This window comes from Lampetra planeri, chromosome 8 (assembly GCF_965212315.1).
Source record: "Lampetra planeri chromosome 8, kcLamPlan1.2.h2, whole genome shotgun sequence".
Classification (NCBI taxonomy): domain Eukaryota; kingdom Metazoa; phylum Chordata; class Hyperoartia; order Petromyzontiformes; family Petromyzontidae; genus Lampetra; species Lampetra planeri.
The window spans coordinates 14,668,317-14,682,054 of record NC_136114.1 but is presented as its reverse complement, the minus strand read 5'-3'; the positions used below and the strand labels follow the sequence as shown (position 1 = coordinate 14,682,054).

At 54.7% G+C, this 13,738-nt stretch overlaps 1 protein-coding gene across 2 annotated transcripts; it reads right to left on the bottom strand.

Annotated features, from left to right (window-relative positions):
- Positions 1 to 708: 708 nt before the first annotated feature.
- Positions 709 to 13,416, bottom strand: LOC144720398 (transmembrane gamma-carboxyglutamic acid protein 2-like). 2 transcript variants are annotated; one of them, XM_078597144.1, is made up of 8 exons: positions 12,864 to 13,400; positions 8,398 to 8,566; positions 6,351 to 6,514; positions 6,046 to 6,085; positions 4,439 to 4,565; positions 3,883 to 4,053; positions 1,717 to 1,785; positions 709 to 1,594 (listed from the first exon to the last, which is right to left on the bottom strand). In XM_078597144.1, the coding sequence occupies exons 2-8, from the start codon at positions 8,540 to 8,542 to the stop codon at positions 1,543 to 1,545; spliced, it is 768 nt and encodes a 255-aa protein (XP_078453270.1). In that variant the 5' UTR covers positions 8,543 to 8,566; positions 12,864 to 13,400; the 3' UTR covers positions 709 to 1,542. The 2 variants fall into 2 exon arrangements, with proteins under 2 accessions (XP_078453270.1, XP_078453271.1); XM_078597145.1 differs by lacking the exon at positions 1,717 to 1,785 and having other exon boundaries at positions 12,864 to 13,416.
- Between the last annotated feature and the right edge of the window lie 322 nt (positions 13,417 to 13,738).

Below are 13,738 nucleotides of genomic sequence, written 5' to 3'. Positions count from 1 at the left end.
CGCCTTTACTAACCAACCCGCACTGACCAGCACGGAGAAGTTGGTCAACTGACCAGCACGGTGTGGGAAGGCTGTCATCCAGCAGTGGATGTGAGATGTGCGCGTCGCTCCTGCACTCGATGGATTTAATCTCACTCCAGGTCGCTCCGCGCGATGTCGAACTCACTTTATTAAAATCTAATTAAAATTCTGCAGTGTAAATTACGCACGTCATACTATTAATAAAATAATTGCAAAACTGTATAAGAATCCTCGTGAACTGATTAAACAATCGGCAGATAATAATTCGACTCCGAAGTTGTGATTTGAAAAAAATAACCGTGAGGTTTCTCTGTCCGCCAGGGCGCGCTAATTGTGCACAATCGGCTTCGTGCAGTTCTTATCTCACCCAGCGGTGAGGCTCAACTTCCCAGGCGACAGACAGCAGCAGCAGCCACGGTTGTCTCGCCGGAAACCGCCGGAAAGTCACCGTGGCGCCAGCTTCTCGGTAGCCGTGTCACCAGACTGCTCAGTTCCCGTTCCCAGAACCACCCCCCCACACTTCGTCTGTCCCTGCCCAGTATTTTGATGTCGCTGCCCGAGGAGGTGCAACGGTCGGACACGCCGTGCCGAGTTCGCCGGTTCGTTTGGATCTCCCGGCGCGGCGGTTCAAACAACGGTGCGAGTTTCTTAAATCCCCCCCACACCGCCCCCCCCAGTGCCCCCCCCCCCCCCCAGCGTCCAAGCAGTAGTAAAGATGGGTTCACAGTTAAGTGGATCGGTAGGCCGCAGTGCAGTGGGGTAAAGTGTGGGTACTCGAACCTATTCCAACGGGGAAGACTAGGCCAAAACACCCTCTGGAACGGCTCAAGCTTCCTCCGGTTGCCCATCGGCTTGCAGTGACGTCGGCAAGCAAATTGCAGGGCCGCACCTTTCTCCGCTGCGTTTGGTAATATTTTTGTATTTCGCTTTCGCAGAGCGTCGGTCCGTTTCCTTGTGCGTCAGGCGTTCCACTCCCACCTCAAAGCAAGCTGGCAGTGGGGCCCTCTCACCACGATGCAAATCTGATGGAGGCGGCGGAGCGCCGAGCGTGCCGACCGGTTAGGCCGGGAGGAAGCTGCACGGTCCGTCGCCCCGCGCCGAGACTCGGGTCTCTACATCAAGGCTCAACGCACCGCCTCGTCCATCCGTCCGTCGGTGCCCACTCTAAACTCGCCAACGTCGCCGTGCGTATGTGTGTGCGTGTGTGCGCGTGAGGTCATCCACTGCGGAGATGGAGCAGTTAAATCGGTTCGTGTGACCGGTGCTCAGGCGGAGGATTGTTGCATCGCGAGGTGGCAAGGTGGCGGTGGTGGTGCTTGCGGAGGTGGTTGATGACCATCATGTCGCTTGTGTTTTTTGTTTTGTTTTAAAAGACCAGGAGGCACGTCACAGATTTTGTCTCGATCGTGGGGCGTAGGTGGTGACGATCCAGCCGCATACGGTGGCAACGGTTCAGCTGCAACCACGACCGCCAACAAATCCCCGAAGTCCTCATGGCGGGGAGGGGGCGAGTGCCGGGGCTCATACGTCCCTCCTGGCAGTCCCTCTCCTCGATCCTCGCTGTGAATTCCTCCTGCAGGAGAAACACGGGGGGGGGGAGGAGGAGGAGCGCGTGGGCGGCAGGTTTACGTTACAGCAACCGCTGGCTTTGGCGTGCGGTGTAGTTGGTCACGGTTTCAGGTCGGGTTTTGTTACCGCGTGTCGCTGGGCATGAGGTCCGACGTTTCTCTCCTCGTGCCGGGAGCTTCTGGGGTGCGGGGAGCGCTGAATTTAAAATCGGGGGGAGGGAGAAAGCGAGACGCTCGGTTCAGTTGTTGGGAAGAAGTTCCCCGGGTGCGCGGGGCGAAACGTCGGACTTTGTACGGCGCAACCGCGAAACCCCGTGACGGTGTTACTCGTCGGTTGTGTCTAAGGATTTTGTCATTTTGTCATTTCACTCCCGGTAATGTTTTTGGGACTCTTGCGACGTTTTATATTCGTATTGCGCTCGCGCTGCCGTGTCTAAGAGACGAAGACCTCCGCTCGCCTCGACCGCGAACCCGCCGCCACGAAACACAAGCGAGCAGCGTGCACGGCCGGCTGCTGACGGCGGCAGAGATCGACGACGATGGGAGAGAGACAACGCTGGGGACAAAGCCGGTCCCCCACCTCAGTTGTCCATCGCCGCATCACTGGCTGCTGCTGCTGCTGCTGCCGCCACTGACGCCGTCAGCCGCGGTCACATTCGCTCAAATTCATTTCATTAAAAGGAGAAGGGCCACAATGGCAGTTCTTCAGGAACCGCCGATGGGTTTTTTTGTTGCACGTACACAAATTGCTGGGCTTTTTTTTTTCTACACGTGTCTGCGTTGTTGTTGTTGTTTTAAGCGTGTGGTTTTCACAGCCTGCGCTGTTGTATTACAATGGGGGTTTTCTCATCATTTCCAGATTTAACTAAGATTAAAATTCGTCGATACGTCTGCCAACAGCTCCTCTTCACAGCGGCCAGTGTTACGGCGAGTTTTTGGAATTGTTAAATGTGCTCATGCAACCCACTAGCAACGTAGCAGCGGCAGCACAACCAGATGACGTTTCACCAAATTAACGGTCAGAGCACAAGATTGGTGCTGACGAATAGTCAGAGTGAACGGCAGTCCGTGTCCGCTGTCATTCACGATACACGAACGCGGTTCGAATGTAGCCATTTAATAAATGACACTGAGGCCTCATGTTCTTTGTGTCTTTTGGTATAGTCACCTGATGACAGTCGCTTGTGTTGCGATCGAAACGTCGTAGTTTTCTGTTTATTTAGATTATTTTTTTAACCCATCTACGTGACTTTACCGAAAGACCCAAAGAATACGAATTTCTGCAGTCACGAAAGCTTCAAGTCAAGATTGATGCCTCCTCGTCACACCCGAGGGGTGTGCGTGTGTGTCTGTGTGGTGACGTCACTGGGAGCGAGGGCGCAGTGGTTCGAGAAGTGCACTGCGAACTCCGCGGCTCGAGTTCAGTTCCTGGCCACGGCCAACACCAGTGGCGATTATTTGAACGAGTGCCGAGGGCTCCGCTCGGTCGACCCAGGACAGCATTATTTTGATGTATTCTCTGTAACGTGGTTGTTGTTGCATCGATTTCTGTTTAGTTTCATTGCTGCACTTTGTTTTATGTTCTTGCTTTTGTGGCGACTCAGGTCACTGACTTGAGTCGATGCTGGTTTCTTGGGTTCTCACCCGGTGACACAACATACACTTCAAAATGAAACGAGTGCCTGGCGAGATGTGCAAACATCAGTGCTGGGGGAGACAAAGGCGGCCGTGCGTTATGCTGGCGACACCATCGCGGCCTTAAAGGAGGTCAGCTCTTGGAAGGGGGGGGGCATCTTTATCTGTGTCTGTGAGTGTGGAGATGCTCCACAGAGGGAGCAGCGGTCAGTCAGGGCGAGTGGAAAATCGGCGTCACGAGGCTCCACCGCAACCGGAGCCGGGAGTAAAAGTTTAACGAGAGGAGACGAGGGGATGAGGGGGAGAGGTCGAGGGAGAGAGATATATATATATTTCTTAGTCGTCCTTCCTCCCTCACCGCACCTCCGATTGACACGGTTGGTTACGTACGGTGTGAAAGAAGTTCGACAAAGTATAGCGAAAGCAAGGCCTCGATTAAAGGGGAGCATGCAAAAAAACCCAAGCTTGGGCATTGCGAGTTGGGCTGCGTTTTGAGCATTTAATCTCTCAGGCTATTGCCGGCAGGGCTGGCCTCCATATCAATCGTAGATAAACCTCAGGCGGGAGCCACGGAGAACTCCGAGAGACAACGGGCGAGCGACCAGGAGGAGGTGGACGAGGAGGTGGACGAGGAGTCGCGCAGGGCGGAGCTGCTCACCCCGTGTACGGTGGTGGTGGGCCGTCGTACTGCCCCGACACCTCCATGGCCTGCTCGTAGGAGGGCAGCCCCAGCAGCTGGTCGGGCCCTGCCATCATCATCGCCGGATCCTCGCGGTCGGGGGGCGGCGGCACCCTCGGCTCTCCGCTCATCTCCATGTCGTCATTGCTCCTGGCGGGACACGGGCATGCCGACGAGCGGGAATATCGGTGGGGCGCTGACGCGGGGCCGTAAATATGTCCAAGCCTACGTGTTAGACGTCCATCATGTTACCGGTCGCGGGAAATATGGACTGGCCACTGCTCGGATTTGCACTTCTGTTTCTGCTAAATCCCTCACGCTGCTCGACTCTGGAACTGCCTCACATCGCCTCTTTCACATCGCCCACCCCCTGCCCCGAACCCCCCCTCCCAAATCCCACCAAGTCCGTACAACATTGCTTATTTCAAGAACACGTTCAACTCTTTAATCAATTATAGCAGCTCAGCTCAAGATTGCACCACCCACTCCCCACGACAGCGAGCAAGCCAGGACGGCCCTGGCCGGGCCCCGGTACCTGGTGCCGCCGCGCGGTTTCCTCCGGTACTTGCAGCAGTAGGCGAAGACGAGGCCGATGAAGATGAGCAGCACGACGGCCGCGATCACGCCGGCCAGCAGGCCCGGGATGTTGAGGCCGGAGTTCCCTGCGCGGAGCGATCGGACAAGACGACGACAAACACCGCGGCCTAGATTATAACAACAATTATAAAACGACGACGGCGGCGGCGCCAACTTGTAACGCCGTGCCGCCACCGCTCCTCGCTCTCGTAGAGAGAGGACGGCTCAGAGGCGCCAGGGAGAACCACAGACGAGCAGGAAGACGGCAGCAAGGTGGTGATCCGGCACCAACAGTTTCCCAAGCTCTGCCGTCCCTGATATATTGAGATGTTAACGGCCAATTAATTAGTGACGCTGTACGCAAGTCCACGGACCTCTATCCGAGTCCAGGGTCTCTTTGCGAGTCTATGAATTGCGAATATTCCTCGAATCGCGAGGGGACTGCGTCGTTGTCCCCACCCCCCCTTAGGACTTGGACGACGCCAATCGCGGGACCTTTCCTGCAGAGGGCACTGCAATCCATCACAGCTGCAGGGTAAAGTCTCAGCCCTGCAATTCCTCGCTCGTGCCACTGCCGGGGGAGTCTCCGTGGGGGCATTTGTGGTCCGCTCTCCCACGCTACCCAGACGCCTTAGAAAGGTGGGGAGGGGGGTACCCACACTTTACCCCACCACACGTGACATGCCGATCGACGAACTATTATCCGTTTACACTGCTGGGTGGACAGAGGCTCGGGGGGCGGGAGGCTTTTCAGGAATCTGTTTCTCAGCTGCCGCGCCGTGAGATCAAATCAGACCGGCGACGTCTGGATTGCAAGCCCCAGTGCCCGAGCCGTTACCCCACGGCAGCGTCCACGATCGCCAGGAGGCGAATCGTTTCATCTGGGCGGCACGATGGTGGTGGTGGTGGTGGGGCAGCGGTGACGCTCGTGCCTCGCAGTGGCAAGGCCCCACAGGTTTGACTCCTGCCTGGGGCTCCTATCTCTCTGTGCGGGGTTTCTGCGTCCTCTCTCCCCCTCCCCCAACCTGTTCTGCACGGGTTTTCCTCGGCATTTTCCGATTTCCTCCCCCATAGCTAAAAAACACGTGGAATGAAACTGCTGGTTGGCCAAACATCATCCCAATGCTGAAAAATCACAACGCAAATGAATCAATTGGGATCAAAGACAAAGATTCACCCGTATAGCCTGGACAGACTGTTGGGACAAGTGCTGTTAGCGAGCACCACCTATGAAAGCCGGCACGGCACACGAGGAGGTGGGTGACCAACACCACGCCCAGCCGCCTTTGTCTCCCCAGTGGCGATGTTGACACCACACCAGGTACTCACTTGAGGCCGAGTCGACCTAGGGGAAGCCCAGGACCGGTTCAGATAACAGTCACTGGTATTGGCCATGAGCAGGAATCGAACTCGGGTTACCGGTTCGTAGCGCAGCACGCTAACCGCTATGCCACCACTCAATTGGGATCACACGCAGCAACATCACATCCCCTGTACTGCGAGGCTTGCCTGAGTTAACGAGCACATTAATAAAAACAACAATATAATTTAATTCCATCAGCTTACCTGCAGATGCCGGATTCATATACGTTTTCCAGAAGGCGTTCTACAAAAAAACAACACACACCACGGGGAACGATGATTATCCCATCGTTACGGCAACGATAACCACGCGTCGCTAAACGACGCCTCCAAATACGTGGCCGCTATGGAACACAGCAGCGGCAGTGGCACGCTGCGCATGAGACCGGTCTCGCGAACCCGGCGGGGGGCGGGTGGGGACTCACCGTCTTGACCACGCCAAGACATCGCACAATCCTTGCGTGATGTCTGGTGGGAGGGCGGCGGGGGGGGGGGTGTGGGGGACCCACCGTCTTGGCGTCATCCTCGAATATCTCTCGCGCCTCCTCGTAGCTGCACAGCTCCTCGTTGCACTCACGCTCCAAGTTGTCCGGCTGGAACAGCTCAAAGTCCCAATTGTTGGCGCGCAGCCGACGTGACAGGTACGAGTTCGCTTCTGGGGCGCCCAGGAACGCTGTTGCAATGTGTACGGGTGGGGGGGGGGAGAATATATTGCATTGTTAAGTGGGCAATATGGATCGTTACTTTGCTTTCGGTTTTTTATCCAGGCAAGGCACACCGAGTCGTAGGACTCTTTCTCAGGAGGGTCCTCTTAAGTTGACTTGGGCGGGGGGGGGGGGGCTGATGGACGACACTGGTGATGGAACGACAGCCAAAGGAGAGAGAGTCCCGCTAGGGTTGACCGCCGAGGAGACTGAGCGGTGAGATGATCCCGCGTGGTGTTGGAGCAACATCGATGGTCGGTTGTCGCTTCGCGCGACCGTGATGGATGGCGACGACATTGGAAGGGGGTGGGGTGGGAGAGGTTTTGATCCAGTAGTGGATAGATCACGGCCGGTGATGATGATGATAATCACATGCCAAATTGTAACATGGCTGGGGCAAACCAGTCATGGAAAGATGGAGTGGATGGAACCGTAGATGCTTGAACGTTATTGCAGTCAAAATAAACCTTGAGTGGCAAGTGGACCTGTGGATTGTGGGTAAGAGCTTTGAGCTGCCACCACCGAGATCCTGGGTTCAACATTTCAGCGGCCCGGAACTAGACGAGATTCCCGCGTGGACTGAATCAAACAACCCCCTCGACTGATTCGACAGCAGATTAAGAGAGGGCTGTACAATTTTTATTTTATTTTATCGACACTGCTTGGATAAAGGGCTGAGGGTAAACCCCCAACTAGTTAATGAACTCACAAGCTCCGAGTTGAGTGGCCCGTTTGAACCCCCTATCTACACTTTAGTTGCGCTTCAACCGGAGGACTGGAATTTACAGTTTGCACTTTATCTTCCGAGGTCCCTACCCCGTGTATTTGTCTTCTCAGAGCTCAGTAAAAAAAAACCAGAGTCCACTTCTGTTGTTTCCCAATTCTGTTTACACATCTTCTCTCCTCCCCTTGAGCACGCAAACGCTCTTTGTTCCGGCAACCCGGGCAGGAACCTCGACCAACCTCCGCACGCAATGGGAGGTCGCTCCTCATCCGTTGCTGGCCCCGGCGGTCTTGAACTCATTCCCGCCAGCCATGTGCGGTGGAACCCAGTTGAATCGCGGCTGGCTGAAACCTGGATTCTAACCCAGAAGTGCAGCATTGATGGCCCAGTGTCCGCGTCACGGCCACAACCAACACCACTTCCCATTGGCTGTTGTGTGTTTAATAATGACTGTGATTTTTTCGCTTGCTTAGCATCTCGTTCGAGAATAATTTTGACCTTAAAATGTCGGATTAAATACTACGCGCGCCCTACAGCCGAAGAGTCGGTTGCGTTGTATTAAAAACAAGTTGAGGTCTTCATGAAACGCGTCACGTCGCCTGGGCGACGGAGACACGGTTTTGATTTCACCAACGGATAAATAAACAATATATTTTAAAATAATAAGGATCATTCAACAGCTACACGGCCCGAATCAGGCCCATGGGCGTGAACTCGAGGCCAGGAGAGAGTCTCGTGAGCAAGAGGGACCTGGCTCACCGTGGTGACGAAAGCACGCGCACGAAATGATGTAGATGCGACGAAGGGAATCAGTGGCGGGAAAAAAACAGCCAAATAGTGATCAGGGCAAAAACAAGCTCGTTACTGGACACACACAAAATGCCGCACGATACGGAAATAAACGTTAAAAAAAACTGATTTCTTGGCTCGGTTGGATCGCTCATGGCTTATGATGATGGCAATGATGATGTCGATGATGTCGTTGATGACGTCGATGATGACGTCGATGATGACGGCGATGATGACGGCGATGATGACGGCGATGATGACGTCGATGATGATCATGGTGTCAACAATGACGGCGATGATCACAGAGGGGGTTGCGGACGGGGGCCTCTGCTCACTCACCGTGCTGGGCGTTTGGGTTGCCGCCTCCCGGCTGCCCCCCTCTGGCGGCGTGCAGCCCTGCCCCTGCCATGGGCAGCAGCGTGGAGAGCAGCGCCCAAGCGAGGGGCAGCCGTGCCCCGCGGAGGGGCTCGGCCGATCCTGACATCGACCCGGGCACCGCGGGGTCCACCTGGGGGCAGCGGGAACAGCCGCGGTCAACTTTACACTCGGCCGCCGGTTGTCGACCGGAGGTAGACACGCGTTGGGTAGAAACCGCAGCCGTAGCGAGCAGAATACTGGACGTGGTGTGCCGGGTTGCTGAATCCACCTGACCTGACCCGGCCCGGCCAAAATGAAGCCCCGGAGCACAGAGGCGGTGAGATGAGATGTGTGCCGCGGGAAGGCGTGACAGCTGTACGCACAGGATTTACACCTTACACACCCTCTCATCCCTACACTGACCAAAAACGATCCCCTGTACAGCCTTTGTTAGTTAGACGACTGGGGCAAGTGCTGTGGACGTGTAGCACCTACGAAGGCCGGCACGGCACACGAGGGGGAATGCCGACGCCGTTCATCCACCCGTGGATTTATCGTGGCTGATGTTATTGTCAATGAGACAGTCTGACTCCCTGCGAGGAGGAGGAGGGGGGGAGGAGAGAGAGGAAGGAGGTTCAGCCGGAGCCAGAGAGAACCGGCTCAAGGCAGGATTCCCGCGGCCCTGGTGACTCTTGGAATGTATTCAAGAGGCGCGTGGATGAGGGGAGATGGAACGATGGAATTATTTCGCGTGCAAGTGCCGGGCGGATTGTGACGTCGCGTGGCCACGGCGACTCGGGGAGGATTTCATCCAGCAGTGGATCGACCATGGCTGATGATGATTGATGAATGAACAACAGAACATTCTATTTTTAAACATTATATTGCTTTTGGGCCACATTGCAGATGCACTAAGACACGAGGGTAATTAGAAAACACAGATTCGTGGAACAGGCCACACTATTTCAGGCATTTCCTTCCACATTTAGAATCAACATCCGTTTAGAGTATTTGGCTGCTATGGATTTCCACGTGATAGGCCACTTTGTTGGAGCAATCATTTGTGATGGTCAGTTTAGTTTTACCGAAAGACCCAAAGAATATGAATTCCTGCAGTCACGAAAGCTTTAAGTCAAGATTGTTATAGTTTAGTTTCGACGCCAACCAGGAAGGGAGTTTCACAACAACATCTGCGCAGTGATCCACCAACCTCCAGTGCTGGTTTACAGACCGCGTACCCAGAGAACATCACCCCAGCACAGTTCAACTCCATCACCACCACGAGGATCTTCTCTTTGTATCTCTATGGGTCTCGATGTAAGTCGACGGCTTTCTATGCAAGGCAATATAAATGTTATAACCATGACCTTTATATGCTGAGCGCCTTTCATACCACAAGGCGTAAAGGCCACATCAGACGAGTGAAGAACAAACATTCACATGTTGTAACTAAACATCAGAACATTTACAAGACAGTAAAAATCATTTTAAGATGCCAGAATAAAACCAGGAGGCAGAATTACAGAAATAGGCCTTAGGCCTTTATAAACAAGAACCTCCGCACTTCCGATTTTAGCACGGTTGGCTACGTACGGTGCAAAAGAAGTTCAACATACAAACACGTAGGGGCGAAACCTATGACGCGTTCGGACAGAGAGCCCCACGGCCGTGGTGCCCGAACACGGGAATCCACTACCACGTCTCCTCTCATCCCAGCCTGACCTCACAGAGCGCAGAGCTGCCAAAACCACCACAGTGAGCCGAGAGCCGAGCTCACTGTGGACGCAACACGAACTCCCGACAGATCATCTGGCGCCTTTCAATTTCGCGATTTAAACATCGGTAATCGAATTTAAAATTTAATTCCGTGATCGTTTCGAACCGCTTTTTTTCCCCCATTCGTACGTGGCCATCTGTACACGTTCATGGGATCTCCGTGCAAGTCCACCGGCCTCTTTTTAAGACTACGCAAGTATGTGCGTCTCTGTACGAGTCACGGGGAGTACACGGGTCTGTGAAAATGTATGGGATTACGGGTCTCTACCCAACTCTGTAGGCCTCATGTTGTCAGTCGATGGCACTTCGAAGCTCTCGGATTTGGACCGGGTGCCGTTTGGTATCATGCCCCGACACGTCACGCAACCAGAAAACACGTGGCCGCCAAGATCTACGCAGTCGTCTATGGGTCTCCATACACGTCTACGGCACATTATGTACGGACAAGGATCTCCGTTAAGTATCTATGAATGTATGCGAGTACATTGGTCTCCATTAAGTATATATGGATTAAGTCCATGGGTCTCTACAAAGTATCTATGCATGTACGTCCATGGGTCTCCGTTAAGTATCTGAATGTAAGTCCATGGGTCTCTATGCAAGTCTACTGGACGTTTTGCGAGTCTATAGGTTTCTGTGCAAGTCTACGTTTCTCTCATTTGCTATGAGGCAGGGCCATTGCTCAATAACAACAACAAAAACCGTGCACCGCTTTGCGCTTCCTTCCAGGGCCACGGGCGTTAGTGACGAGCGTGTCGAGTTTTCTGTTTCTCCGTTCTCCTCCTCTGGTTCTCTGCCCAGCAGCAGGTCCTCGGCTCACGCTGACAGACCTAACGACACATTGCTGCTGTATGCGCAGCGCAGCACTGCGCGTACACGAGCAACCCAACTCGGCCTTGTCCAGACCACCGGCTCAACAGTACTTGAACGTGCGAGCCTGCGCCGTCGTTGAGAACCATCACGGAGTTGAGGAAATGTGGCCAACCCCCAAACAGCAAAACAACGGCAGCAGTGAAGCGGACACCCGGAGACTGGCTTCATCCTCACGAGGACTCATCAGTACAGAACAGTCACCAATGCTCAGACATAAAATGCTTGTATGGGCCCTATATATAGAGAGAGATGGCTCAAACTTTCTGTATCCCAGTTAAACAAGTAGGCTTTCGCGACAAAATCTCATCCATAATACAGGTTGTTTTGGGTTAGATCGCGTAAATCTGGCTGTCGCCTGATGAAGATAGTTGTAATTACTGGCGAAACGTCGTACTCAGATTGTAAATGTTGTGGCTTGGCTCTCCAACACAGCCTTGTGCTGTATTAGTGACGAATTGGCACGTTCTGTTTACGGGACAAACCTTACTAATTGGCTGTGTCGGGTGGTGGCGGGTTTAACGACACATTTATATTTTTCTGAATCCCATCTGCTCTCAAAGTCCCCCCACCCCCCTCCTGTACAAAGGGGACTACTCCCCATGCAGGGCCATCCATATGGGGAGTGCGTCCCGATTCGCTGTACTCTAGAGACGCCTCTGTCAGTACCTGATGAAGCTCACAGCGGTTTGAGCGAAACGTGGCGGGCGATACGTTAATGTTGCTGTTCATTGAATCCAGTCACCAACAGTCTAAAGTCACCGCTGGTAAGGAGAAGCTGTATCGTCAGAACGTGACCAATACATTGGCACATGTAAAACGGGTAATCATAACGCTACCTTTGTAAACGTCACAATTGTGTTGGGGTGGTGGTGGTGGCGTTAACGATAAGAATTTGCATGACGCTACCACGTGGCCCTCACCCAATTGTGGCGATGTTAGCCCGTGCGCGTTTGAGGACTTTAGGTGGTTTCCCCTCGGCTTCCTCATCAGCGTTTTTTTAAACTTAAGATCACACTACCACCACCACCACCACAAGCAGCATGTTAACCTCATCACAACAACAACAATAATAATACTGCTTTCTCTATGCGCGCCTTGTGGGAGAGGCGGTGGTGCAGAACCGCTGGGAGTGAAGTTCCATTCCCAATCACGGACCAAAAACAGTGGCCGATATTTGAACGAGTCCTGGCCTTCCCCCTCGGCTACGTCCCTTGTGCGGTGTGTAAACATCAGAGACTGGGGAGACAAAGGCGTCCAGGCGAGGTGTCGGCCACCCACCCCCTTCGTATGACCTGCAGGCCGACACATGGGTGCTCGCTAGCGGCTCTAGCCCCAGCAGTCAGCTGAGGGCTCCGTGTGGGGCATGCACGCCGATGAGCCTCCATGCACGCCGATGTACCCTATTGAAGATTACGTAACACTTTGTATAGGGTATCCACGGCCATGTAAGTGTCACGACACAACCACGGCACTACCGATGACAATAACACAGTACGGCACTGGGCACGGGGTGGCCAGCACCCGTGGCGCAGGGCTGAGAGCGCCCCAGAGCTGACCCGAACCCGGCCACCCGAGTTGAACTCCCGGCCGGGAATGGCTCAACATCGACGGCGGCGAGCGAGAGGATCCGAAACCTCTCCCGAGGCGCTCCCTTCCACGTGAGTGGTGAAGTATGGTCAGGCCAACAACTCCACCACGGCCGGACCCGACACACAACACGGGGAGGATTCCATCCAGCAGTGGATCGACGAATCAAAGCCGCGTACAGAACACACGGTGCGGCAATCTACGTCTCTTACCGCCGGGAGAACGGATCCGACGATTCTTGGTCTCCGCGTACCCACTTCCACGCGGCTCAAGATCCCCTCAATCCAGCAGTGGAGAGAGCAGGAGGAGGGGGGGAGCTCTTGTCTCTCTTCGCTACCCCGGATTAGACCGCTCGCATTCCCGTGTGGCGGAGCCGGAACGGAGGGCGGTCATAGAGCCAGCCGGGCTCGATGGAGACCGCGTCTCCAAATCCGAAACGATTTCTTCTGCGATGACGACAGCTTGACGAGGATCGTTGTGGTTGGTGGTGGGGATGAGGTGGTGGTGGTGGGGATGAGGTGGTGGTGCTGGGGATGAGGTGGTGGTGCTGGTGGTGCTGGTAATGAGGTGGTGGTGGCGATGAGGTGCGTGGTGGGGATGAGGTGGTGGGTCTTAACCCGCTGCGTGTTCGCTACGTCCTGTACCCAGCCGCCCCTGGTTGAATTGCGAGGGGGTGAGGGCTGGGGGGGTGAGGGTTGGGGGGGCGTGCGGTGATGCTGATGATGATGCTGCTGCCGGTGGGAGGATGCGAGGAGGCGGTAGCAGCAGCAGGAGGAGGAGGAGCGGGCAGCTCGCCGAACAAGTTCTTCGAGACGCGCCACAGGCCTCCCCCTCTCCCTCCCCCCTCTCTCTCTAACCCTCCTTTCTCTCCCTCTCTCTCACCCACCCTCTCCCTCGCCCTCTCTCACCCTCTCTCTCCCTCACCCTCTCTTTCTTTTTATGATCAGTGGAAACAAGAAGATGCTCGGTATAGTCGGCACTTTGCTTCGTTCATCATTTCGTATTTTTTTTACTTTGCTTTATGTAACCCACTCTCTCTCTCACCCTCTCGCCATCCCCTCCCTACCCCCGAGCAAGCTCCCACCGC